A 25660-nucleotide genomic window follows, 5' to 3' on the forward strand; every position below is an offset into this window, starting at 1 on the left:
TCAATCAACCATTTGTGTCTCTTTAACTGGCGCAATATTTTTAACCGTTCAAATAAAATGATCCCCTTCTTTACGAACACTTATTTCCACCAGTGCATTCAATAAACCTGCAATGCCCGGAAACAAGTATAACTTAACAGCGGATGATTATCGTCGATTTCACATGGCATACTATTCGTACTAGGGAATATTAGCTGCACCTCGACCCTACATGGTCGTACAAAAATTTAGTTCCCTTCCATTCCGTGAAGAAGGATTACCGACGGAGCTGGGGGCGACAAGCAATTGCCCAAAACAAGCACCTTGTAGAAAATCGATGTGATGATGGAATCATTCCAGCGGTCAATTTCACTATTTCATTTCAAGATCAGTACTTTAAATTGTAGTGTACAGAACATTTCAAAAACGCTGGCTTTGCCAAAAAAATGATTTTGTTGTCCCTACTTTTGTCAATGCGACGTAATTTTTCTGCTTGCCTTCGGCTTCGGGCTGTCAAAACTTATAATTTGCTAGCGGTCAGCGCTGCCGTTCTATGGCAGAACTGGAAGGACAGGAATTGGCAATCTGGAAGTTTGAGTTGTTAACATACGGGTGGTAGGGTGTTGTTGTAGAGGGAAGATAACAAGAGAAAAATGCAAGCGTGCGGTTGAATTGTAAGCCAAGCTCCATTGCCATGGTTCAAGGACTCCAAACTGAAGCACTGTGTAACTAGACCGTGTACACGGTGCATATCACAGCACGCACCATGTTTATGGCTAATGTGGAATTAGGCTTTCAAAATTAAAGAAAGCATGGTGGCAGCACACGGGGCCACCAGTTAAAGGCACACGTTACGCATTATGGCGTATTATAGACGAGAGAAGACTGAGTGATGCACTTTTTCTCAGCCATGAAAAGATAATCAAAGGACACAAACTTGACCCTTCAACAAGCCATACCACGTGCCTGCATAGGCAAATATTCCATCAGGTGTCATTCGAGTCGAATGGCTTTGCTTTCATCTCGCAAAAAAAAGCACCAAAGTGTAGAGTGGTTCTACGCTATGTCGAAAAAAATTTTCTTCCTCAACTCACAAATTGTAGGAGCTCCTATTCTGCGGAAGTGGTGAATTTTTAGGTAGTAGGCTTCTCTGCCGCGTGGTGCTATGCTTATTGGTCCCTCGAACATTCAGGCCATTTATGTCAGACTTTCGGTCTTTTATTTTATTTTTTGCTGCTGCCCGTATTGCGGTCACCACAAGAAAGGGTTTAAAACAGCACATTACTTGAACCATGCCGTGTTTAAAGTCATTGTACACGTCCTCTTTCTTTTTCCGCTTCGTCTCACTAGTGAACAACACTATGACTCCGCTTGTTAGGAGCCAGATTGGCTTGAATATTTGGCTTGACATTAAGATTTCACAAGGTAAGAGAGTACAAAAACGATCGCGCAAACATCGGCGCAAACTTCAACTTTGATAAGCTTTTTAATTCTTATTTTGGCGCCGAGGCGCTCAGCAATGTGGAGCAGCAAAAGGCGTCATAAAAATATCTGGCGAGTATACTGTTGAACCTTGAAAGGCGTAACTTTTGGGAGAAGTTTATATTTTTCAGAAGTGAGTATAATGGCTCCTGCGTGAGCTCACTCCATTTTTTTGTGACTGGCCTTACAGCCTCAACGATGGTTTTCTCAAGCAAATGTGGGATTCTTCCTTTGCTTTATTTAACTTCAAAAACACTTGATTGGCAATACATTTGCGGTATCTGGGATGTTGCACAAAAGCAAATGTTCTCGCGTACTGAATATGCTACAATTTCCGCCAAGTTTATGTGAACCGTAAAAAGGCGATGTTTTTAACCTCACTTTGCGCTAGTAGAATCGATATGTTTTAATAACGGAAACCTGTAACTTCTATAGAGGTGAATAACGCTAATATCCCCGTTATATTACCTCCGGCAGTTGCCGCAAAGCTCGAGCGCTAGTTCCACATCCTGCATGTGCACGAACTGGAATATAACAGCTGTTGGCACCGCATACTTTCAACCTTCACCTCAGGTGCCCTCGGCGGATTCACTCCAGCTGTCTCTACATGGACGTTTACAACAGCTGTTACTACGAGGATCACGAAAGTACTGCGTACAACGCCACACAGGTGACCGCGAGCTTGGCCCAATAAGAGAGCTACACGAAGCATTTTTAGGCTTTCTTCACACTTTTGGTAAGCATACACATTCCTGCTGTTGTTCTATTTAAATATCAAAGCAAACTGCGCAAACTGAGTGGTATTCTGCAACATGTGTGTAGCTTCACCACGAGTTTAGCGGAACCTAATTTTGACTCTCTATATTCAATAGGTAAATGAATATGGTGCTCTTCCTTGGTACACAATTGGTGACTCACTGCAAGATTCCCTTAGATGTATTTTGTTCCCAGCACATTCCTCTATCTCTGGGTGGCGGGCAGAAAATATTTTACTCACTACTGGTGCTCAAGTAGAAATTATTAAACGTTGCTAGGGTATACTTTTTATGCAAGGGAAACCTAACTAAACGGTGAACGTAAAATATAGCTCTAGTTAGTCACAAAAAAAAAATTTGTCGTTCATCAAAAACGAACTAATTGTGTAAGGCACGGAAGATTGAATACGGCGAGATCTACCACGCCTTTCTGGAATTAATCAAATGGCAGCAAAAGCACGAAATGTGTTTGAAATTCCGGTACAAGTTGCACAACGTCCACATCCATGTGTTACCCTTCATCCGTTGTTCTTGAAATCGCATTTTCGAGCTTGCGAATCTGCAATGTGTGGCTTTTTAGTTGAGCAACCTTTCGTAACGTTTCACACGAGTGGCCGGCTTAGAAGAAGACGAGAGAGAAAGAGGACAGATGAGGGGAGGGAGGTGTTGGACAGAGGGTATGATGTGTACCCCCGAAGGAAGAAAAAAAGTTTGAGCCTGGGAAATTATTAATAGACTTTTAAGACATAATCGAAAACACGAAACATTTTTGCAGTGATAACGTGACTGTCTGAAACAATTTCAATATACATGGCACGCACACGATAAATTCATCACCGTCCTCTGCCTCCAAATCTGGCTCTAATGATAATGCTTTGTCCACTCTGCTACGGTATCGAGTCGAAAATAAATGAAAAGTGGTTTGACTCTTTAACAGAAAAATAGGAGAGAAGTAGTTCTAATAAATTGAAATCAGAAGTGTTTTGAGTGGGTGGTCGCTGTCGCCTATATAATGCAATGTTTATATTTGTGGACTATATTGGAACCGGCTTTAAAAAATATAACGAATACGAAGGAACTGGAAAACGCACGACAGGAACGACGAAAATATATCGGCTGGAGTTCATACTACAATTGAGGTAGTCTAGAGGATGTGGTGCTGAATGTTGGTTTCTCTGCAGCCCGGTACTATGCGTGAACACGTTGGTAACGGCTGCCGAGATATTTCCCGTGCGGGTCAGCAAGGTACGTGGGATGCAACTACGCGGTTTACAGTTCGTACTTGGGAGTGCGACCACGCCTACAAGACGCGGAAACGGGACGTTGAATCAGCTTTTATATCGGGAACGGTGCCACTCCCTCCGATGCTTTCAATGAACACCAGGTGAACTGACAGCTTCACTTGTGGAATGGAACCACAAGTCGTGTGATAGCAGGGAAGCAGGACGTCCTTGCGATACTTTCGTCTTTTGGGGTTGGTTCTGCCGCCTTTTAAACTTAAATCTGAATGTTTTTCGGTTAGCGCACGTATTACTGTGTACGTATACATTTTGGGGCCATTTGTTGCTGCGAACGCCAGTTCTTCACCTTATGCTTCAGCTGGAATAACATAGCTCAAACATGAACCTATTTTACCTTTTGTTCCTTAATTGAGCTTTGTCTGTATTTCCATAGTCCATCAGCTTAAAATGAAGAACGAGTCCAGCGAAAGTATTAGCACTGTGTGTAGAGCCCACCACATAATAGTTCTGTTTGCTCATTCCATTTTTATAAAGTTCCTGTGATATTTTCGCAGATTTTCTCCAGCATCGCACGCGAGTTTTATGACATCATGGAGCAGCAACGAATTGAACCGGTGAGCGAAAGCCCAAAACATTTGGCCTTTAACTCTGATTTACATTTGTAAGATAAACAGAAGAATATACGTAAATTGTTTAAAAACATTTTCGCGTTGAAATATTGTAAGCGTTTCAGTGTCTACCAAGTCCATTTATTCGAGGCATGCATCATTTACTTGAAATATTAGCACCAATGTGGGACTTCAGAACATTGGCGTATCACAATTCCATTGAGAGCTTTGACTTGTTCTCCCCGGAGTTTTCCCAAGCAAAAAAGAACGCCTGTGTCTGACATTTTGGCCCGCGGTAAACATCCACAACTGGTCATCGAAGTACGGACGTAGACCTACAACTCGGCCCGCTGGCCAACTACTGGAGGCAATGGTGGTCATTTGTTCTAAAAGAGAAAAAGTCGAGGTGAGGGTGTAAGCTAGACGACGAAATGAGTTATTTCATGACTTTTCACGTAGGCACCAAAAACGCCGATCGATGTCCATGACGATAGTATTCCTTGCAAAATCACGCAAATCAACAAAACGCTTAGTTTCTTTGACGACAAAAAAAACAAGGCTAAAATCATTGTCTTGTTATTTTACAAGTTCGTTTTCTTTTCTAAAAAAAAGCGAAAGGGCACTGTTTGCAGGCGTTAGTAGGCGATGTAGTTTAACATTCATTCCTGCAGGGCTTACGGATTTAAGACGTCGACCACGTAAGCGATGGGTTGCTCTGTGCCGAGTATTCTAGTGGCGGTGAGCGCGACCACGGGCGGCGCTGCGACGCGCCCCTCCGTGACGTCGGCTTAGGGATTCTCGCATTTGTCGTCTGCTTCACTCGTATTCCATCTACCTGCTGTTTCTTGTTTGCACCACATTTTGCGTGTGCGAAACTTTTTCATAACAATAGGAATATAATCGCATGCATTAGCTCAAGGCATGAGCAAAAATATATTTTTAGATACCGCTACGGAACTAATCTTGCCGCGTCACCCCATTCCTTGCGAAGCCGGTCCTGTGCGGAGCACGAAGAGCCGTAGCTAGGCGTCCGCTTCTCTTTTGAGAAATCTTTAGAACAAAGGGAACAACCATCTGCTAGTAATCGACAACAGTAAAAATAAAAGCCCAATACAAATTCCACGCCTTCGGTGCAGTCGACTCTGGACGAAGGCATTACTATTCCCCGTAAAATTATGTAAGGTAAAATGGTTTTTGCAACCTTGCCGAACGCTCGAAAGTACTGTATCCCATAACTTTACGTTGTTATGGCACAAACCTATGCTGACATGCACTATGGGCTTCAAAAACTGTAGGTTAAGTACCAAATAACCCGCTGTGTGTCTAGACACGTGCTGGTTTTATACCAAGCTTTTAACCGGTATGGAGATATATTGAGCAAAACGAGTCACTTGTACATATAGATACAGTAACACTATGTTTGTTCAGACCTGAAGGGATATTTGGTTCATTTCCCACAGTCATATCTTCACAATATTCAAATTTTTGTTGCAAGAAAACTGCACTCAAGAGGAAGAGAAAACTTTATTTAACAGTAAAATCGAGCTGATTAGTGGGCCGGGTCCTCAGTCCAGGACAAGGCAGTAGCAGTGATTTTCTTCAAATCTTAGAACACCATCCCGAGTAGACCAGGTATTGTTCTTTAGGCCTGGAAGGGTTGGAAAACAATAAAGAGCTGCTTGGAAATACTCATCGGTTTCCATTATTGCAATAAATGCACGTATGTTATTTACTGCGACCGTTAGCGAGTATATCATGCCTTTACACCGTAATCATGTCATAATTGTTCGGGTTGAGTCACTTCGTTAGAAGAACGATGGTTACGATAGGAATTCGGAGCACAAAAGCCACTGTCGAGTACTCTTGACAACGCTTTTTGGGGTGCGATCGCGCTGGAGTAGCACAAACCTTCTGATTCTATTCGCTTGTGAATAAACAAGGCACGCTGCGAATATGTACCCTCTTCCACGCAGCCATAACGAAAGCCAATTTGTGACGAAGGGAATGTATACGCCATACAGCAAAATACCCACATGATTTTTATGAGCCTCCCAAACATCGGCACACCTTTGAATAAGACATTTGAGACAATGCAGAATAATTAATGCATTGGGCACACACACACAACAGAAACATTCATCTGATAGAAGTCAACATCATCGAAAGAAATAGAAGACAGCCGCTTTATTTCCTGCTGTGCGATACGCGTGTAGGGGCCCGCTGCTAGGTACGAAGCATTAGACTGTTGAGTCTTCATAAGAACATCTCACAATCACTGAAGGGGGCCTACGCAGTTTGAATACTTATCGAGGAGATTTCAGCGCTAAACCTCGCGAATAAGCTAGAAATTATGAGTTTCACACGTTCTTCTGACCGATGCTCTGAAGAAAGTTTTTCTCTCTCTACTCGTGTGTTCCAAACTTGTGGGGGACACAGCTTTAAATTATTCAGATGTGTCGGAAGCTGGTAAAAATAACTAAATTACTAGAGACACGCTTTTTAATGCATAAACTATCAAAGCGGGCAATTTATAGCACAGGCCCTGCTGCCCCTCATAAGCGGAGTGTAGCAGACGACAGCGGCGCGAGTCCCTAAGCCGACGTCATAGCCAGAGGGCATTACCTAGACATCTAACTGCCAATAGCAAAATGGTCGCTCCGCTTCCTCATTCTAACCTGAGAATGGCGACTTGTTCATTACTACTTATCCAAAATGCGGGCCCATTTGAATGCAGCAAATTGTGTACAGCATCCTCACAAAAGGAAACGGCAACTTGCTGAGAACGAAGAATGGCCGATAATGTAATGTGTTGGGGCTGATGCTGTCAGGGCAATAGTGAGGCCGAGAGGGACTACAACGCATCTACCGCTGAACTTGCTCAACTTCCCAGCGAAGGCAAAGAGCATAAACGTCGCCCCGAATCGATAGGTCTGTTGCGTGTTTATTTACTACCATACGAAGACAGTCCCTTTCTATTACTTTGAAAGCGGCCCCGGTGATCGGCTTTTTGAGATGTTTGTCAGAGCAGGAGTCGCCTATGGCGACTACTTTACCACTACACTGCCGGACTAAAATCACCAAAATAATGAAAATGAGTCATTTTTAACTTGCGAGGACCTCAAAAAGCATACGCGTGATTGGATACTATAAATAGCCGACTTTCTTGGGATTCAATCGTATGGTTACTTGCGGAAAGATGACTCGGGGATGGTAGAAAACGAGTATGAAATACGTAGGTTTAGGGTCAAGGAAGCACATGTGCCTGCGAGGAACTAGCTACAAAGGAGTCTGATGTGCCGACTGGCATTAAGCAACATGGCATATGCAGGTAAACGTCTCAAAATGCAGGTCAATGCAAATTTCCCCTAATAATCAGACACCGCCGGCTTACACTCTTAAGGATTACCCTTTCAGACCGCGCTCTTCTCCAAGTAGTATCTTGGCAATATTATTACTAACAGCCTTTCATTGAACCTACATATAGACAGCATAATATCCAAGACTAACCAATCTCTAGGCTACATACCTAGAAATTTTTCTCTCGCATCTTTGTCGTAAAAGTTACTTTTATACACTACCTACGTTCGCCCTAAATTAGAGTATGCTTCTTCCATTTTGAATCCGGCTCACATGAAATTAATGCATTCAGTCGAGGTGGTACAAAATCGCGCAGCGCGTTTTATTCTATCGAATCATCACAGCACAGCCAGCGTCACTCAAATGTGAAAAGGCTTTAGGCCTTCCGAACCTGTCGACTCGCCGAAAACACTCATGAATTTACGTCTTTCATAAAATGTATAACCATATTTGTTTTCACCATTTATCACCATTTATCAATACGGTCCCACATTCCGCATCATCCTTTCTGAAAACGTAAATGAATTGCAACAATCTATGGAGCTCTTTACAAATATTAAAAACCGTGATCTATTTAAGGTTCAATCAATAACACGGAATAAAGCCGCCAACAAAGGGACGTGCGCAGCCTAGTGTTGGCCTAATTAATGGGTAAAACTGCGTTTATTCCACATTCTATTGGTCCGAAGGCAATGTTGTGAAAAGCTAGATGGTCTTAGAGGAGAGGGAAAGGTTAGGTCGGCCTCCGTTTTATTATCCGACGTTTAAGAGGCCGCTAAATGGAGGCCGCTTGGCTCTTGTGGCTGTCGCGGAGCCGAGCACCAACCGGTGGCATGGCCGTCGTCTGGAAGTACCAAAAGGAGTGCTCGCTAGACCACGGTGGCTCGAAGACCACGGCATTTATCTTTTGGTGCGGGTGTTTCTCGAACCGCCGAATTACATCGAGAACACTGTAGATAAACGAAGACTATTCTAGGTTTGTGGCGTGAGGGCGAAACATTCTCCTTAGCAAGTGACACAATCCGTGGGGCATAAGAAAGAAAGAATAAAATGCATACCAATCAGGACACAGATGAAACAGCCCCGCGAAGCAGGGTGGTAAAAGCAAAAACATCAATAAACGAATCCAATGCATACCTCGCGGCATTACCCCCCTCTAAGAGTAAAGTAGTTTTTGTTCTTTGACATACCATGGCTATTGAAGGCAATTACATTTTCGCAACCGCTTGGCCTTTGGACGAAGATGGCACCCAAGCCATATCACTGGCGTCCGTTTGCATTTCTGTTTCGTGGATTTCTGGGAAATAAGACAGCACGGGCAGATATTGAAGGCGTTGTTGCAGCTCGCACACTTCTTTTTCTTGGGCGTTTTTCAGCTAATAAATGTGTGACTGATGCCTCCTTCATAGGAATCGGCAAAACACGAAAGTTAAAGGTGCCTTCACAGGAGCAGGTAAATCTTCAAGGAACGTCCTTCATGCGCGCAGGGTTCGCGAGCCTGACCCCGCCAAGCGAAGTAAGACCGACACGAGAGAAACAAAATACAACTGAAAACAAAAAACAACCGCACATGCACTTCTCCTTCTGTTCTTGTGTGTCGGAGCGAAGAGATCATCACGATTGTGCTTGTATTTGTCGTTTAGTGTACACACAATCTCCGTGCTCTTGTTGCGCAGAAAATGTCTCTGTCTCTTGATAACTCTCCTTCTTCTTGTATATATACCCATATAATTGCACTGTTACTTCCCTTTTCATTTCTGTCTTTTGTATGCCTTATTTGTCTGTATTCTATGCATCACCCGAGAAGGCCATTGGGCTGTTGGTGAGCATTTCAAATAAATAACTAAAACCAAAAATGACATGCACAGAAACAGCAGTTTGAAACACACAACGGTCAAACGAACAACGCGACTGCGGAGGGTGGCTCAATTCACGCCGTCACCCGTACACGAAGGTGCTGGCATCGAGGCGCCAACTGTAGGCGATCATAAGCGTCATGATGCGCTACTTCCCTTCGCTTCTCCTAGGCAGCTGAACCATCTGAATTACTCGTAGTTAGGGATATAAGGCGTGTTCGCACAGGTCAGCCTCGTCCCTATTCATAGCGCAGTGGCAGAGTGCCACGTACCTCCCGTTGTGGCGAGAGACTCCTGCACTTGAATCCGGGCACCGCCGCGTCAAGTGCCCTTTTTCTGGCGACGTGGCTTCCGTGAGGAATGCGACGTCATTCGGATTTTTGTGTACCCGGGAGTAAAACACTTTCGTGTTAAAAAGAGGTGTTATTTTTCGTCAAGCTGTGATTGGGTCAGCAATGCGGGCGAACTTTGCGACGGAGCGCCGGTAGTATGCGCACAGTCCGAGAAATCTCCGCACGCCCTTCTTGTGTTGCGGTCTTGCGAAGTTACCTAAGGCTGAAGTTTTCGCTGCGTCAGGCCGGACTCCCGCGGCGTTGACGACATGACCCATCATCTTGAGTTCCTCGTAGGCGAAGCGGCACTTTTCACTTTTCAGCGTTAACCCCGACAAGCAAAAAGCCTGAAGTAATCACTCCACCCTTGCAAAACGTTCGTGGAAAGTTCAGGCGAATACCACAACGTCGTCGAGGCATACGAGGTGGGTGTGTCGCTTCAGACGAGCCAGTACGCTGTCCATGACTCTTTCCAACGTTGCTGGTGCCGTGACAGCCCGAACGACATCACCTTAAACTAGGAGAGGCCGTCTGGGGTTATTAAAGCTGCCTTCTCTCAATCTCTCTCATTTACTTTCATTTGTACTACACGTGGCAGAGGTGGTCGAGGGCGTCGTAGATTCGCGGGAGGTGGTTTTGGCGATTTTGTTTTGTCGCCGGTTGTCAACGCAAAACCTTTGTCTGCCGTCTTTTTCCTTCACGATACGACCGGTGCAGCCCAAAAGCCTTTCGATGGCTGTATAATGTCGTCGCTGGGCATGTCTTCCTCGTGTGTCCGGATGGCTACCCGATCGTGTGAAGACACGTAGCACGGTGACTATCGGGGAGGTCGTGCTCCATCTTCGGGTATTATTCGGTGCTTCGAATAGAGGTGTCTGACGTAATTAGGAGATCGACGAAAAACGCACGCTATAGCGGTGCAGCAAAGCAACTATTTTTTTTCGTTTTTTGCGCTCGTCCACAGCATTCACGTCGAACGGGTGCAGAGGCTCGGAGGTATCTTTGGGTGCTCGTTCAAATTCGGCAACCGCGATCAATTCACTTGCTTCTTGCGTTTCTTCGAGGAACGCAATTGATGCGCCCTGGTGTAAATACTGGCACTCCTCGGTGAAATTAGTGACCAAAACGTGAGATGGGTTTTGCCCAAAGCGCTCAATGCCTCTTGCGACAGATACAACGCCGTCGAGAAGCAACCTTTCGTCACTCTCTACGATAGCGTCGACGTCAGGAGCAGCATCTTCAAAGTATACCGTAATTGGTAATCTTGCGCGGTGTGGCAGGGTGACGTGATCATCGGCGATCCTTACAGCAGCACGTTTTTCGGGGTTCGGTTCCAGCGTCATGCAGAGAACGGAAGAAAAAATATCGGTTTGTTCTATACAGAAGTTATTGCACTGTTTTTAGATGCAGAGCATCTGATTCACTCGCCTTGTCCCTCCGGCGTCGTCGTCGTTGTTGTCGGCGTTGTCCACCCCTCCCCCATTCTCCTCGCAGTGCCAGCTGCGCTCTCCGCCGCTCACCCCCTCTCCTCTCCGATAGCGAACACTCTCTCGCGAGGGTCATTGGATTGGATTCGATTGGATTGGATTGGATTGGATTGGATCGGATTGGATTGGCTTGGCTTGGATTGGATTGGATTTGGATTGGATTGGATTAAAGTGGATTGTGTTGGATTGTGTTGCGTCATAGCCGAGGCACGTTGCGTCATAGCCGCGGCAGACGCGCTGGGGCCGGCGCATGTGCAGTACTCTCTCTTCCGCGGTTTCTCTCCTTCGGGCTCGCTGCGCATATAACCGGTGTGCCGTTCTCCGGCGAAGCAACATCCATGCTTGGCTCAAACACCTAGAGTCCACGCAGCTTTACAAGTATACGCCAACGTCGTCATCGACTGGGAAAGGCTTACGCAGTCCCCTCAACATTATTCGCGCTATAAAACGCGGTCCCTTCCCCGCTCCGCCTATGCGTCGCATCTACACAGGAGTTCCCGCGAGGGGAGGTAGGAGTTTTGTTTTCGTTAACATTCCATCCCGAGAATTTTGTCGCGGGAGCAGTTAGGCAAAATAACGAACGCATCAGGGTACGCCGTGCCGTCTATGGCGACGCGCGATGTGCATGTTCTACTGGGCGTTACGAGATGGGATCCTGCTGTGCGTATGTGCCGACCGTCCCATTTGTTCGTAAGAAATGTATTCAGCGTGGACGCGAATTACCCGCTTCTTACTGAGTAGTCGGCTCCCGTATCTATGAGGGTGACTGCATCAAAGCCGTCGATTGACAACTGGACCACAGAAGCCGCTTTCCTCGAGTTTTGGGTGCGTCGGGGCGTCGTGTCTCTGCTTGAGCGTGTAGACGGTCGGGCAATGCGTCGTCGTTATCGTCTTCTCAGCGGCAGGCTCGGAAATGTCGGGTACGCGTCGCACAGCGTGGCCGACTTTGTGTTTGGGAGTCACGTCAGGGTTAGATCGGGTCGTCGGGCTGTCGTGAATTATGGTCGTCAGCGATTCTCTGCGTCGTTTGAGGGTTTTCATTTTTCCGCCGGTGTGTAACTTTACCCGAAGTTGCTGCTTTTAGTTTCCACTGCGTCGGCTGGGGGAGCTTCCACGTGCGAAATCAGCATTGCTACGGCGGTTCGGCGACTGGCATGGGTAGGGTGAAGACGAATGGTTGAAACGAGCTGGACCACAGCTGGTTTGAGGTAGATATTCGTCGATCGCACGTGGTGGTTAGCCAGACAGAGGGCCACAGGCGACGACGTATAAAACACGAAGTCCGAGTCTTTTGTACGGAAAGCGGCGATAGATGTGGTCGGCGTCTCTGCAGTGGTAGCAGACAGGATGGGTGTCAAAGGTTCGCCATACGCCCGTCTTCCTCGGCGTCTTGTTTTTGACTAGACGGGGTCGGCCAGGCGACAGTGAGCGGCGGTACGGCGGGGTCTCTTGACGACTGGTTGGAGCTGGGCGGGGTCGATGAACAGCTTAGGCGTAGGCCATAGCTTGTGGCTCACGGGGTGCTTCCGACCTCGTACAAGTTCCCAGTCCGTGCTCAACTTTTCGGATCACGTCAGTCAGGGAGGCGACTTTGGGTTGCGGCGTTGTTGGGGAAAGTTTCCTCAGCTCTTCGCGAACGACAGCGCGGATTGTTTCCCGTAAGTCTTCCGTAACGAAACCTGGGGCGTTGACAAGGTTTGCAAAAACGCGTTGAGTGGTCCATCGTACTTCCTTGAACGCATGTCCAGGGTCCTCTCAATCATGGAATCCTCGGTCACGAACTCAGAGAAGGTTTTTTGGGGGGTTGCAATTGAGTCCAGCATAGAAATCTTGTTGAACTCCCCGCATCGGAAAGCTCATCTTCTCATCTGCCATACCAGGGTCTGCTCGTCGGAACAGCATCTTCATCTCCTTAACGAACACTACAATACCTTTGTTAGGGCGCTGAAGTCGCGTCTGCAACAGCAGCTGATCCCGTTCCTTATGCATGACAGTTGTGGACGTTTTGAAAAATAGTTTTGAACATGCTCCCATGATGTTAGCGAGCTCTCGTGATTTTCGAACGACACTTCAGTAGAGGCTCTCAGGTTTCATCAGGTTGAAATTTCGAACGCGCTCTAGCTTCTCCAGCCACTCTTCTGGGTCTTCACTAGCGGATCCTCGGAACGATGGAGGCTAACGAGGTTGCTGCAGAACGACGGGAGGGTTGGCTTGGTCAACCACGGTGCTCGTCGCCACGTCTACCGTCTTCACTTTTTCGGTGCTAGACCGAGCTCGGGTGCTAGCCTGTCGGTAACTGGTATGAGTTGGGCTTGCTTGGCGACTAGCAGAGGGATTAGATTGCATGTACGCCGCACCTGTACCAGATATTCCGAAGCCAAAGAGCAGTTGTTTGAAGCAAAAACAATTCACTGTAGGGAACTTGTGCTCCCCTAACAACTAAACAAATACACAGGTGGCGATGCAGCAGTAAACAAAGTAACTTGCGCAGGCGAGTGTCGGTGGATCGAATGCCGCGGCATCTGCTCTGCGGTCATTTATCTTCCGGCGCGATTGTTTCTTATACTGTAGAATTACATCGAGAGCACTATACATAAAAAAGACTATTCTAGACTAGTGGGGTTAGGGTGAAACATTCTCCCTATCAAATGAGATAATCTGTGCTGCATAAGAAAGATAATGAAACATGCGCTTTACTCGGGACACAGATAACACAGGCCGCCACAGCCATGCGGTAAAAGCAAAAGCAAATAAACAAATCCAATGCATGGTTCTCGGCAATATAATGTAGATCCGAAAGAAATAATATCTCTTAAGCGCGAAACTTGACGTTTGTCGTCGTCACCACTAGTGGCACGAAAATAGCCGCCGCTAAAAAAGAAAATGAAAGCACATTTTGGTTCATGCGCGATTAAAACTTGGGCTTACGGAGACGGAACCGAGGGCTGTGCCACTGCACCTACTCGACCCCCTGGAAGACGGGGAGCAAGGGTTAACGTGGTGTGTCGATTGATGAATATTTGTAGGGTCACAGTAATACACTAAACGACACCTAACAGCAGCTAAGGACAAGCAAATGAATGATCAACAGTTATTTGATAGTTCTGCCTACTATGGTAAAAATGAACTGGATTAACATAAGTGAGGAACTGATAGGATAAGTCCGCAGGGATTAGACTGATTTCAAGTGAATTAGGATGGAAAATGACTGGTTTGTATACAGCTTTGTAGGATCACAGTAATACACTAAACGACACCTAACAGCAGCTAAGGACAAGCAAATGAATGATCAGCGGTTATTGGATAGTTATGCCTACTATGGTAAAAATGAACTGGATTAACATAAGTGAGGAACTGATAGGATAAGTCCGGAGGGATTAGACTGATTTCAAGTGAATTAGGATGGAAAATGACTGTTTTGTATACAGCTTTGTAGGATCACAGCAATACACTAAACGACACCTAACAGCAGCTAAGGACAAGCAAATGAATGATCAACGGTTATTGGATAGTTATGCCTACTATGGTAAAAATGAACTGGATTAACATAAGTGAGGAACTGATAGGATAAGTCCGGAGGGATTAGACTGATTTCAAGTGAATTAGGATGGAAAATGACTGTTTTGTATACAGCTTTGTAGGATCACAGTAATACACTAAACGACACCTAACAGCAGCTAAGGACAAGCAAATGAATGATCAACGGTTTTTGGATAGTTATGCCTACTATGGTAAAAATGAACTGGATTAACATAAGTGAGGAACTGATAGGATAAGTCCGGAGGGATTAGACTGATTTCAAGTGAATTAGGATGGAAAATGACTGTTTTGTATACAGCTTTGTAGGATCACAGTAATACACTAAACGACACCTAACAGAAGCTAAGGACAAGCAAATGAATGATCAACGGTTATTGGATAGTTGTGCCTACTATGGTAAAAATGAACTGGATTAACATAAGTGAGGAACTGATAGGATAAGTCTGGAGGGATTAGACTGATTTCAAGTGAATTAGGATGGAAAATGACTGTTTTGTATACAGCTTTGTAGGATCACAATAATACACTAAACGACACCTAACAGCAGCTAAGGACAAGCAAATGAATGATCAACGGTTATTTGATAGTTATGCCTACTATGGTAAAAATGAACTGGATTAACATAAGTGAGGAACTGATAGGATGAGTCCGGAGGGATTAGACTGATTTCAAGTGAATTAGGATGGAAAATGACTGTTTTGTATACAGCTTTGTAGGATCACAGTAATACACTAAACGACACCTAACAGCAGCTAAGGACAAGCAAATGAATGATCAACGGTTATTTGATAGTTATGCCTACTGTGGTAAAAATGAACTCGATTAACATAAGTGAGGAACTGATAGGATAAGTCCGGAGGGGTTAGACTGATTTCAAGTGAATTAGGATGGAAAATGACTGTTTTGTATACAGCTTTGTAGGATCACAGTAATACACTAAACGACACCTAACAGCAGCTAAGGACAAGCAAATGAATGATCAACGGTTATTGGATAGTTATGCCTACTATGGTAAAAATGGACTGGATTAACATAAGTGAGGAACTGATAGGATAAGTCCGCAGGGATTAGACTGATTTCAAGTGAATTAGGATGGAAAATGACTGTTTTGTATACAGCTTTGTAGGATCACAGTAATACACTAAACGACACCTAACAGCAGCTAAGGACAAGCAAATGAATGATCAACGGTTATTGGATAGTTATGCCTACTATGGTAAAAATGAACTGGATTAACATAAGTGAGGAACTGATAGGATAAGTCCGGAGGGATTAGACTGATTTCAAGTGAATTAGGATGGAAAATGACTGTTTTGTATACAGCTTTGTAGGATCACAGTAATACACTAAACGACACCTAACAGCAGCTAAGGACAAGCAAATGAATGATCAACGGTTATTTGATAGTTATGCCTACTATGGTAAAAATTAACTGGATTAACATAAGTGAGGAACTGATAGGATAAGTCCGGAGGGATTAGACTGATTTCAAGTGAATTAGGATGGAAAATGACTGTTTTATATACAGCTTCTTTCCGAGAGCAATAAAACAATGAAATATGTTATCAGATGCCACAATACACACGTCATCTATGAAAGAATTTGTTGAAGCTATCAAGAGAACATATGTGGGCACCAAATCATCCGGTCAAATGTCGACAGCGTCATCACCTGTGTTTGTGTGAAATGTTGCAGTTGACTTGATGTGGCATTTTTCGACTATACTTTGCGTACGCATTTCGAGAATTGTATTTGATTTTTCCACCTGAAATCATAGTATATCCTTCCACTTCTGTTATAGCCCTAATTGGCCTGACAGAATAAATAAATGAAAATAATATAAATAAATAAAAAAATAAATAAATAAATTGTAAAAGGTGTTTATTGGCATGGAATGGTAGCCTTCCAGTTACCGACAGGATTAGCCGGAGCGATGATCACAATGCAGCGAGCTATCAGAGATCTTGGCGCGTTCTCCACGAGGCCGGTGCTATCTCCTCGTCGTGTTCACTGTCCCCATTCACTACACACCCATTATTGCCCATGGCCACCGTATGAGAGGATACCCACACGGAGCATAGTGCGTCCTTCGCAGTGTCTAAAAGCATACTCTAAACGGGCGCATCTTTTGCCCTACAAAATAAATAAATAAATGTATACAACTAAATAAATAAATAAATAAATGAATAAATAAATAAATGAAAACAATGATTTGTTATTAAATGTACATTAGCATGAATTAGGGTGTATTAATGTGAATAATGATAGATTCATGAAGATTGAACTACTTTAAAGCAGAAAATTCCACCGATTATTATAAAATACGGACAGCAAAAAAAAAAGCGCGGCCGCGATGTAGGCGGGCGGACCACAAAAGAGACCCACCTATCGCATTTGTACACAGGTTTCCAGTTTTAAAGCATGTAAAAAGACCTATGTTTTGAGAGAATTCTTTATGATTCGTGTATAAAGTAGTTTGACTTTGAATGATCACTGTCTAGCATGCGAAGCGATTGGTAGAATGCATACTATACTGTAAGCTAAGGTAAGTGAAAGAACAAATTTCAAAATACATGTAAATTGTGCCACGACGTGATGTTATCAACGTGAGGTAGTAATTCTGGTATTCTGAAACTGGTAAAAAGTGCACGCCACACTTTCTTGCGCGTCATTTTTTCACTCAAAACTGGTCCAGTCGACTTCTGTTCATGCAAGAAACGTGTGTATTAGTGACGCAGTAATATTCACATCGGCTTTCTACCACTATTGACCCAGCTTTTATCACATCCAGTGGAACCGGTGATCTTTTCGGAGCCTCCGTTTAGGTGGCTGGCACCGCGTGACTACGGTCGCTATTTACTGTGACTCCGGACGAGCTACGACGAAAAGCCGGGCCCCTCAAGTGCTCCGTACATGGAATGTTTGGCATACGCCCCGGCCTGTGCCCCCCGGCATAAATAAGCGAAATACAAAGAGAAAAGCGACGTCTTACGGGATTACTAGCAGAGCTGCTGAAGCTTTCCGTTCCGTCATCCAGCCTTACGAGAAATAATACAAAAAAAATACCCAGCGAACGAGAGCGCCCGTGTCGTAAGGAGCACCAGGCGTCGTCCAGGCTTGCGCGTTGGCTCCCGCAACCTGCGGAGTTCGCAAAAAAATACCAAGCAACAATACCGAGCGGAAGTGAGCGTACTCCGCATGAGAAACGCCCTGCGGCGGCCACCCCGACCTTTGAGAACACCCTTTTCATTATTCATGGCCTGATCTCTCGCGTGCTCGTCTCCTCGCCAGGTCACGTGCGTTCACACCTGAAGTGAGGACCACAGACGCCGAGTTCGTGCTATAGTCGCCGAATTTTCGGAGCCGGTTGCCGCGGGTTCTGGAGCGTGCTATGCTAACACGGTCCACATTGAGAGAGATGTTAAAGGCTGTGGAAAAAAATGATCCGAACCTGGCAGTCATGGATACCTTTCACCGGCAAGTTCGGAAATCCTTGTAAGGTGCAACACCCGGGCCTCCAACAATGGGAGAGGGGGAAGCTAGCTCTGCCGTTTCTGCAGCCCTGCAACACTAGTGCAAACGGCGCCATGGTTTTGTCGCGTCTTCCGACGGCTCCGATAAAGTTTCTGCCTAAGCGGACACCTCCTTCAGCAGTAGTTCTCTGTAAGCAAGCACGCAAGGATATAAACAAGAAACTAGCTGCGGCTTAGCTGAGCTAACCCTGGATACGCCACACGAAAGCTTGGCTTAGCATGGTTAGTCTCAATTTCACTTGGTTACCCTTTATATTTAGCTGTCACTATTATACTATTTGTCTAAAGCCTGCCTTTGTGTCCGGTTGCCGTCCCACTTCCGATGATTTTCGAGCCGAACGGCTCGCCGCGCTATGTCCGAGGAGTGGTCAGGTGACACTAGCCGACGATGGATTAAAGCCTCCAGATCCCGCGGAGTGGTCAGGTGCCACTTGCCGACGATGGAATAAAGCCTCCAGATGCCGCGCAGTGCTCACAGGAGATGGTACGGATTCGCTCTCATCCATGTCCAAGCTCGTATGCACGCGGCAAGGCACGTGCTCAGGCACAAAACAACTGGTGATAGCGCATGCGGCAGGCCGTCAGCGGCATTGACAGCGGCGAACGCGGCAGTCGGCGCAGGTCCACCCGGGGAGTTACGTGACGCGTTGCCAAGGTGCGGCGCAGCTGCGGTGTAATGAAAGCCACATTTACCGTGACGGCGAAACCACTCAACCAGAATACAAAGCTTTGCTTTAAAAACTTATGCGCGCTCAAACATAAACATCTGGATCCGTAGAGCGCCCCCTGCTTCAAAGACACGCAGATTAGTTTGGCTTTGCCTCAGCTAGTTTGACATTGCGGTGTCAAAAAATGTATGGAAACCTAACCAAATACAGTTCCAGTGTGAAAAAAATCTCAGTTTGTAATAAAGCGCGTATGAGAAGCGAATGAGAGAAGAAACAGGACCAGTTTTTACAGTCAAAGCGAACTTTTATTCCAAAACGAAGATAAAAGCTCTAAACGCCGCAGTCTTACTACAAGCCACAGAAACACGCGAAGCACTTAACCTAACGCGGAAGATGGTGTGTTCAATTACTACTCCCCGCTGGTATGGTGTTCTACTTATTCGTGTTTCTTTCGTCTGCCTAATATACTCCAAGAAAGGAACCATGATACGCAGCCTGAAATCAAGCCGCCACTCTGTAATACACCAGTAACGGCTGCCGCATTCTCATGTCAGCTCTTCTTGAGTTTTCCGTCATTGATACTGTCCTAGGCATGTGGTAAGATGTAGTGGGTGCGGCCGCCAGAGCACCAGTAGAGAAATCGTAAATTGTGCATGGAAAGCTCCCCTGATTTACGTAATTAACTTCTGGGCCGCTGCCTTGCGCCCACTCAATTCAAAATGAGTGGGTCAAAATGTAGTCTTAGTTCCTCAAAATATTGCTGTGGGTGGTGCAACGAAGTAAAAAATAGTATTCAGCATCCCAGGGAGCTATGACCCGAATGTACCCTCTGTCATCAAATGCCATTCTATTCCACTGTCGCCCCATCTAACGGGTATTCAGATTGCATTCGCAGCAGTAAAGATTCCAATTCAGCTCCCTGGCCTGTGTTTGCTTGATGTTTGCCAAGTTTGCCGTGACGGTTGCTGTTCTCACTGTTCAGGCATGTGTCTGTTCTTGATTGATTGATCTTGCGGTTTAACGCACCGACGCAACGCAGGCGTTGAGACGCGCCGTAGTGGGAGGCTCCAGATTAAGTTCGACCACCTGGGGATCTTTACCGTGTGCCGAAATGTGGTACACACGGGCATTTTTGCGGTTCGCCTCCTTCAGAAAAGCGGCCGCCATGGCCGGGAATCAAACCCGCACACTTGTGCTCAGCAGCAGAACGCCTTAGCCACTGAGCCACCGCTGCGGGTCACGTGCCTATTCTTCTTTTTTCACACATATCCCTCACGAAACGGCATGAAAAGTGTTGGAAGCCCAAAAATTATTCACCACTCCGTCTAACGACGACAATGGTTGGGGATTTCTTCGTTGTGGTCCGAGTCTGGGCTTTAGCCCTCACACAGGTTCGACCTATGAACTTTCATTTTCACTTTCACCGCTCGCCATTTGATTTCGCACTAAATAAAATCTTCCTTTGCCACCACCGTGTTTTTTACACAATAGGGAGAATAATTTTTAACCTTCCCTATAAGATCAAAAGTTGAATATGCTGGAATATTCTGGAATCCTTATCAAGCACAGTTGGCCGCAAAAATAAAATCGTTGCAAAACAAGAGCGCTCGGTTCATAACAGGACACTACTCACCCCATTCAAGCATTGCATTGATAAATAGGAATGTCCGTCTTCAATCACTGGATACAAGACGCAAAATTTCCCGTATTTCATTTTTTCATCAGGTCTACCATCACCCTAACGATATCACTGCCTCAAGAATAAAACCAGCGCAACATATTTCAGCGCTTGTTTAGTGTGTTCAGCACCCCACAAAAAAGTGCAGACCGAATTTTCGCCTGCCGACGCGCACCGCCTTTCTTTCGTCCCCTTATCCATTTCTGAATGGAAAGCTCTCCCAGAGCGTATTGCCACAATTACTAACCACGAAAGATGTACCGAGGAAGTTGTTCAACTGTATTATTGGGTGGATTAGCAATAGATCATTCCCGTTTGTTGCCTATGTCCTATTTTTGACCGGACCTACGCAGTATACACAGTTTGGCATTAGTTCTTTTAATCAGAGTTGCAACACTACCGCTTGTTTTTGTGTTTCCACATGTTTTGTATGTGGCTTTACCTGTTTAATGATTTTCTTCTGAATGTTTTAGCAACTTTAGTGAATGTACTTTCTGTTGCTTAGAGTGCATCGTGCAAATCTGTTGTCCCCCCCCCCCCCCCTATGTAATGCCCGCGAGAGCCCTTAGGGTTGTAAAAATGAAAATAAAAAACATCAGTCTAATGTTGGACGTTCATGCACCTTCCTCCAAATTAAAACTGCTTTGAACATGTTGGAATGACGTAGTCGGATAGGCACGCGCTTTGTACCTTAAGAGACCCGGGTTCGATTCCGACCACGGGAAACTTTTTTTTCTTCCGCTCCAGTCAAGATTGTTGTCATCTTCACAGGCAGTGAGTTTTCTGGAGTGCATTTTTGATGCAACATACGCAATCAGTGACACATAAACAACTCCTCGCTAAAATGCTTAAATACATATGTTTCAAGCAATTATTTATCTGTACGTATATGCGCAATTTGTTTCTATTAAATGGAGGGACGAACCTCTTATATTCCCACCTGATGCAGCATTGGCCTTGTGGCAAGAATTGCACTTGTACTGCTACTCCATATATGCAAACATTCTAAGGTGACACATTCTAACTGCCGAGCATCTGGTTAAGTATTGTGACCTATGTCGTCATAAATTGCTTTAGTTAGCAATATCTGCTGTGTAACCTACGATACCCGCCAATAATACCAACCAAGTATTGTGGCCTGCGAATTGGTTTTGCGACTGCTAATATACAGGGATTATTAATCGCTTGGTGTAAGTAGTGGACAGACGCTGCGGGGCAGGACTTTTACGGCAGAAGACCAGCCCGGCGAAAGCGGGTTGCTCGTAGAAAAACATTGAGATTCCCGAGCATTAACGTAATGTGATGGATAGTTCATTTGCTTATTGAATAATCACGCGATGAGGCACGGTGTAAGGTGCCTGTAATAGCACTTCTGGTAGATGGGAAATATGACGCTTGGCGAATATGGAATACGGAGCAATAAGAAAGCCCGACTTCATGACTTGATGGCAAACTGATGTGACAAGTACAAGGATGGTTCTGCGTTTTTAGATGCGACGCATCTCTTGCTCTCCGGCTTGTCCCTCCTGCTGCGTCGCCGTGCCGTCCGTCCGCAGCCCTCCTCCGTTCTTCTCTCCCACAGCTGTGTGCAACACTGTCAGTCCGGCTCATTAGCATACTACAGCTGGCGCGCTTGTTTGGGCGCGCTTCACTGCGTTAAAAACTGCTCCGGCGCGCGCAAGTGCGCGCATGCGCGACCCTCCTCGGTTGTCTCCTCTCCTTCAATCCCTGTGAATATAAAGCGGGTATCGCGCCGCGGCGGTTCAGATAAGCGCTCGCAGTCATACTGACGTGACCTTGCTTTTACGCCCATCTTCCCGCGTATCGGAACACTCGCATGTGATGGAAATGCGTCATACGCGTTCACAACACGTTTAACCCGAGTTAGAGAATCAACCCAACGGAAACACCAATGTAACCCCCCGATGCGTCGTGTCACACCATGGTTCCCTCGCGGGAAGATGGGCGTAATTTTCTGTGTTGTTCACTGTTGCAGACCATGCGTGTATAATGCACCAACGCACATTTATTTGATGCTCAGCTTTTTATGCTACAGCGTTCACAGAAATCTGGTCGGGGCATCAGTACGCCAACACATTTCGAAATGGCTTCGTATTTTTATGCGCATTATATTCTGTCATGGACGTGCTGTGTGCAGATGCTGGTGTACATTTTGGAGCTGAAACTAATTTTTACCGTTGATATGTCAGTTTCAATGCTTTTGGGGAATACCACCATTCGGCAGAAGTCGCAAAAACGCGTACTAATGGTCTCAGTGAAGTTTCAAAAAATATTAACTCCTTTAACACGCCGTAGGTGAAGGTTGGTATAAGGTTAGTCAACATGCAGTCCATGGCCTCTCTTCCACCCCAATAGCGAAAAAACCTGTGAGAATAACTGTAGTGTACGTATTCGTATTATAATTGAAACGATGGTTGACAGTAATACAAGCAGCAAGGGTCCTTTAGAGAAGAGCACCGACAGCTGTAGAGAAATCTCCCAGCATCAAAGAAAGCTCAGATTTTATTTTTCGGCCATGCATAATTGTCGTTTTGAGTTGAAGGGAAAGTGCACACCGAGTAAAGTCTTACCAAAAATGCAGCTTTTTTAGCGAGTGTTTGCTTCTTTTTACTCATAATACAAAACTTCTTTTGAACATAGTGTGAGTTTTGGTGTTATGTCGAAAGCGCAAGCTTTCATATTCTCGTCATACATACCACCTTTATTCAGGTAATTATTCGAAATGTAAAAAACCATAATTAAAAATTGAAATGTTGTTAAGCGCGGAGTGCGCCCCAAAACTAAAAACCTGTCCTTTTCCTTCTGTTATTGCAGGAACAGTATTACCAAAAAGTCTACTGGGATATCGACGGCATTCCGTTATGCCGAGTCGTGAAAGAGACAAACGTGCGCTCGGTTCTCTCCTACAATCCTGCTGATGACGATGTGTTCATTGTTACCTACCCCAAGTGTGGCACCATGTGGATGCAGCACATCGTGTATGGAATTATCACCCACGGAAGCAAGAACTTGCCAACGTTAGACGAGCGAAGAAAAACAATGCCTTTCCTAGAATGGGTAGGAGCTGACGTTGTTAGTGCTACGGCGCGACCGAGAATTATAAAAAGCCACTTGCCGTTGCAGTTGCTGCCGTTCTCTGCAAAGGCCAAGTACATCTATGTCGCCCGAAACCCATACGACGTGTGTGTGTCTAACTACTATCACAAAAAGGTCGTTCCTTTTTACTTTTTCGAGAACGGTACCTTCGATGAGTTTGTCGACATGTTCGTTCGCGGGAAAGTCACATATGGTGATTACTTTGATCACCTGCTCTCCTGGTACCGACACCGGGATGACGACAACGTGATGTTTGTAACGTACGAGGAGCTGAAGAGGGACACCCGTGGGTGGATTTTAAAAATAGCCGACTTTCTTGGAATCGAAGAGTATGGGCGTCCGCTGAAGGAAGACCCTGTAGCTCTGGAGAAGGTGTTCGAACTAAGCTCTTTTGAACAGTCAAAAATCCTTTATACTAGAGATGACACTTCTACCGACAACACTGTAGGGACCAACGTTTGCCATGATGAAGCCTCAACGTCGACAGGTACGGGAAAGAATGAAGACATCCTTAAAAAAGTTAAACAAAATCACACACGCAAAGGCATCGTGGGTGATTGGAAGAACCACTTCTCCATGGAACAAGTGACCAACATGCGAAAGTACATAACGCTGAAGACATGTGGAAGTGACGTCATGAATTTGTGGAAAGACGTTAACATTCCCTGACAGACAGATCATGTGTGCGGCGGAATATAACTTCTTCCCCAACATTGTAATTCTTTCAAAGTATGTATATCTTGATTGATATGGCCGTGGAGGGTTAAGTGACCGCAAAAATGTATTTGACAGATGTTTGCTGTAAGACGAAAAAGAAAAAGAAGCTTGTTTCTGCTTGAGCAATTCAGCAATACAAAATACGCCCCGAAAAAAGTTCACAACCGATTCTTCAAGAAGGGCAATGCCGCATTAAATATTGTAGCGTTTTCCGAAGAAATAAAGATATTATCGTGGTTGTATTTACTTTTTCTGAGGGCGCAGCTCTTTCTTTATAGACAGACTATGCGAACTCTCGGTTTCTTAATTTTGTGCAGAATTGCTCTTTTCGGCTATTTCAGAAGAGTACGATATTGTATCGAAATTACATATGTGCACCATTTTGTTTCAAATCCAGGAGCCTTTGGTTATTTAGTTATACACTACGCTGTGGCACATATACCGAGCAAAGTGATGCGCATAAGCTCACAAACAGTTCTAAACACCGGGTTCCTGTCATGTACGTTTCTGCCGGAACTGATTTTGTTCGCACTACCTAAACCTTTTGTAGGCAGTAAATGTATCCAAGGGCTTAAAGACAACGACCTGGTATGCATACAAGACAAGGATTGGTTCTATATATGCAAAAAGGTGACTTACTGAAGTGGGCGCTCGAGCACATGTGGTGTAGTTTTGAGGGTGAACAAAACAATGGTCACATAGGTGGCGACGCCATGCGTCAACTATACTTCATGGCCATAAAAGTAACAATAATTTGTTACTGTAATTGAATAAACCTTCTTTCGTTGCATATTTAGTACACAGGTGAAGCTGGTTTAAACGACGTCTTAAAATGTAACGTGTTTGTACCTCCGTAAGGTCCACTAGTAGGTTAATATATCGGATATCTGCGACTGTGCCACCAAAAATGACGCTTCTACATTCCTGACTAAGTGCCTCTAAAGGATCGGGCTATCACAACGTGAAAAAAAAACGTGTCTGCAATGTCTTTATCTTATATTGTGAAATTCGGTTTACTCACACTTTGGGCGCTCCAACTAAATATCTTGTGAAACAGACTTATTCAGCGCTGCTACCCAATATCCTGTGGAAAAAGACTTCTTCAATCTACTGGCTGTAAAATCGATTTAGAAGTCTGCAGCGGGTATTACCGTCTGAACCTAGTCCACTGCCATACCAAAGGCAACTATTGAAGTATCTGTACCGGCTGGTAATTGTACACGTATAGTGAAGTCAATGCCATGAGAGACTCAGAAGAAGAAGCGATGAAACTCATCATAGTTGGTATTGAAGAAATTACGGATCACTTC

General features: G+C 45.1%; 1 protein-coding gene across 1 annotated transcript; it reads left to right on the forward strand.

The window, feature by feature from the left end:
- Positions 1-2063: 2063 nt before the first annotated feature.
- LOC144142166 (sulfotransferase 1C2-like) lies at positions 2064-24468 on the forward strand. The gene is made up of 3 exons (XM_077673550.1): positions 2064-2197; positions 4012-4071; positions 23352-24468. Exons 2-3 carry the CDS (start codon positions 4048-4050, stop codon positions 24300-24302), a joined length of 975 nt encoding a protein of 324 aa, XP_077529676.1. The 5' UTR covers positions 2064-2197; positions 4012-4047; the 3' UTR covers positions 24303-24468.
- The last annotated feature ends 1192 nt before the right edge of the window (positions 24469-25660 follow it).

Source organism: Haemaphysalis longicornis, unplaced genomic scaffold (assembly GCF_048455015.1).
Source record: "Haemaphysalis longicornis isolate Haplotype H1 unplaced genomic scaffold, Haemaphysalis longicornis Haplotype H1 scaffold_6, whole genome shotgun sequence".
NCBI lineage: Eukaryota > Metazoa > Arthropoda > Arachnida > Ixodida > Ixodidae > Haemaphysalis > Haemaphysalis longicornis.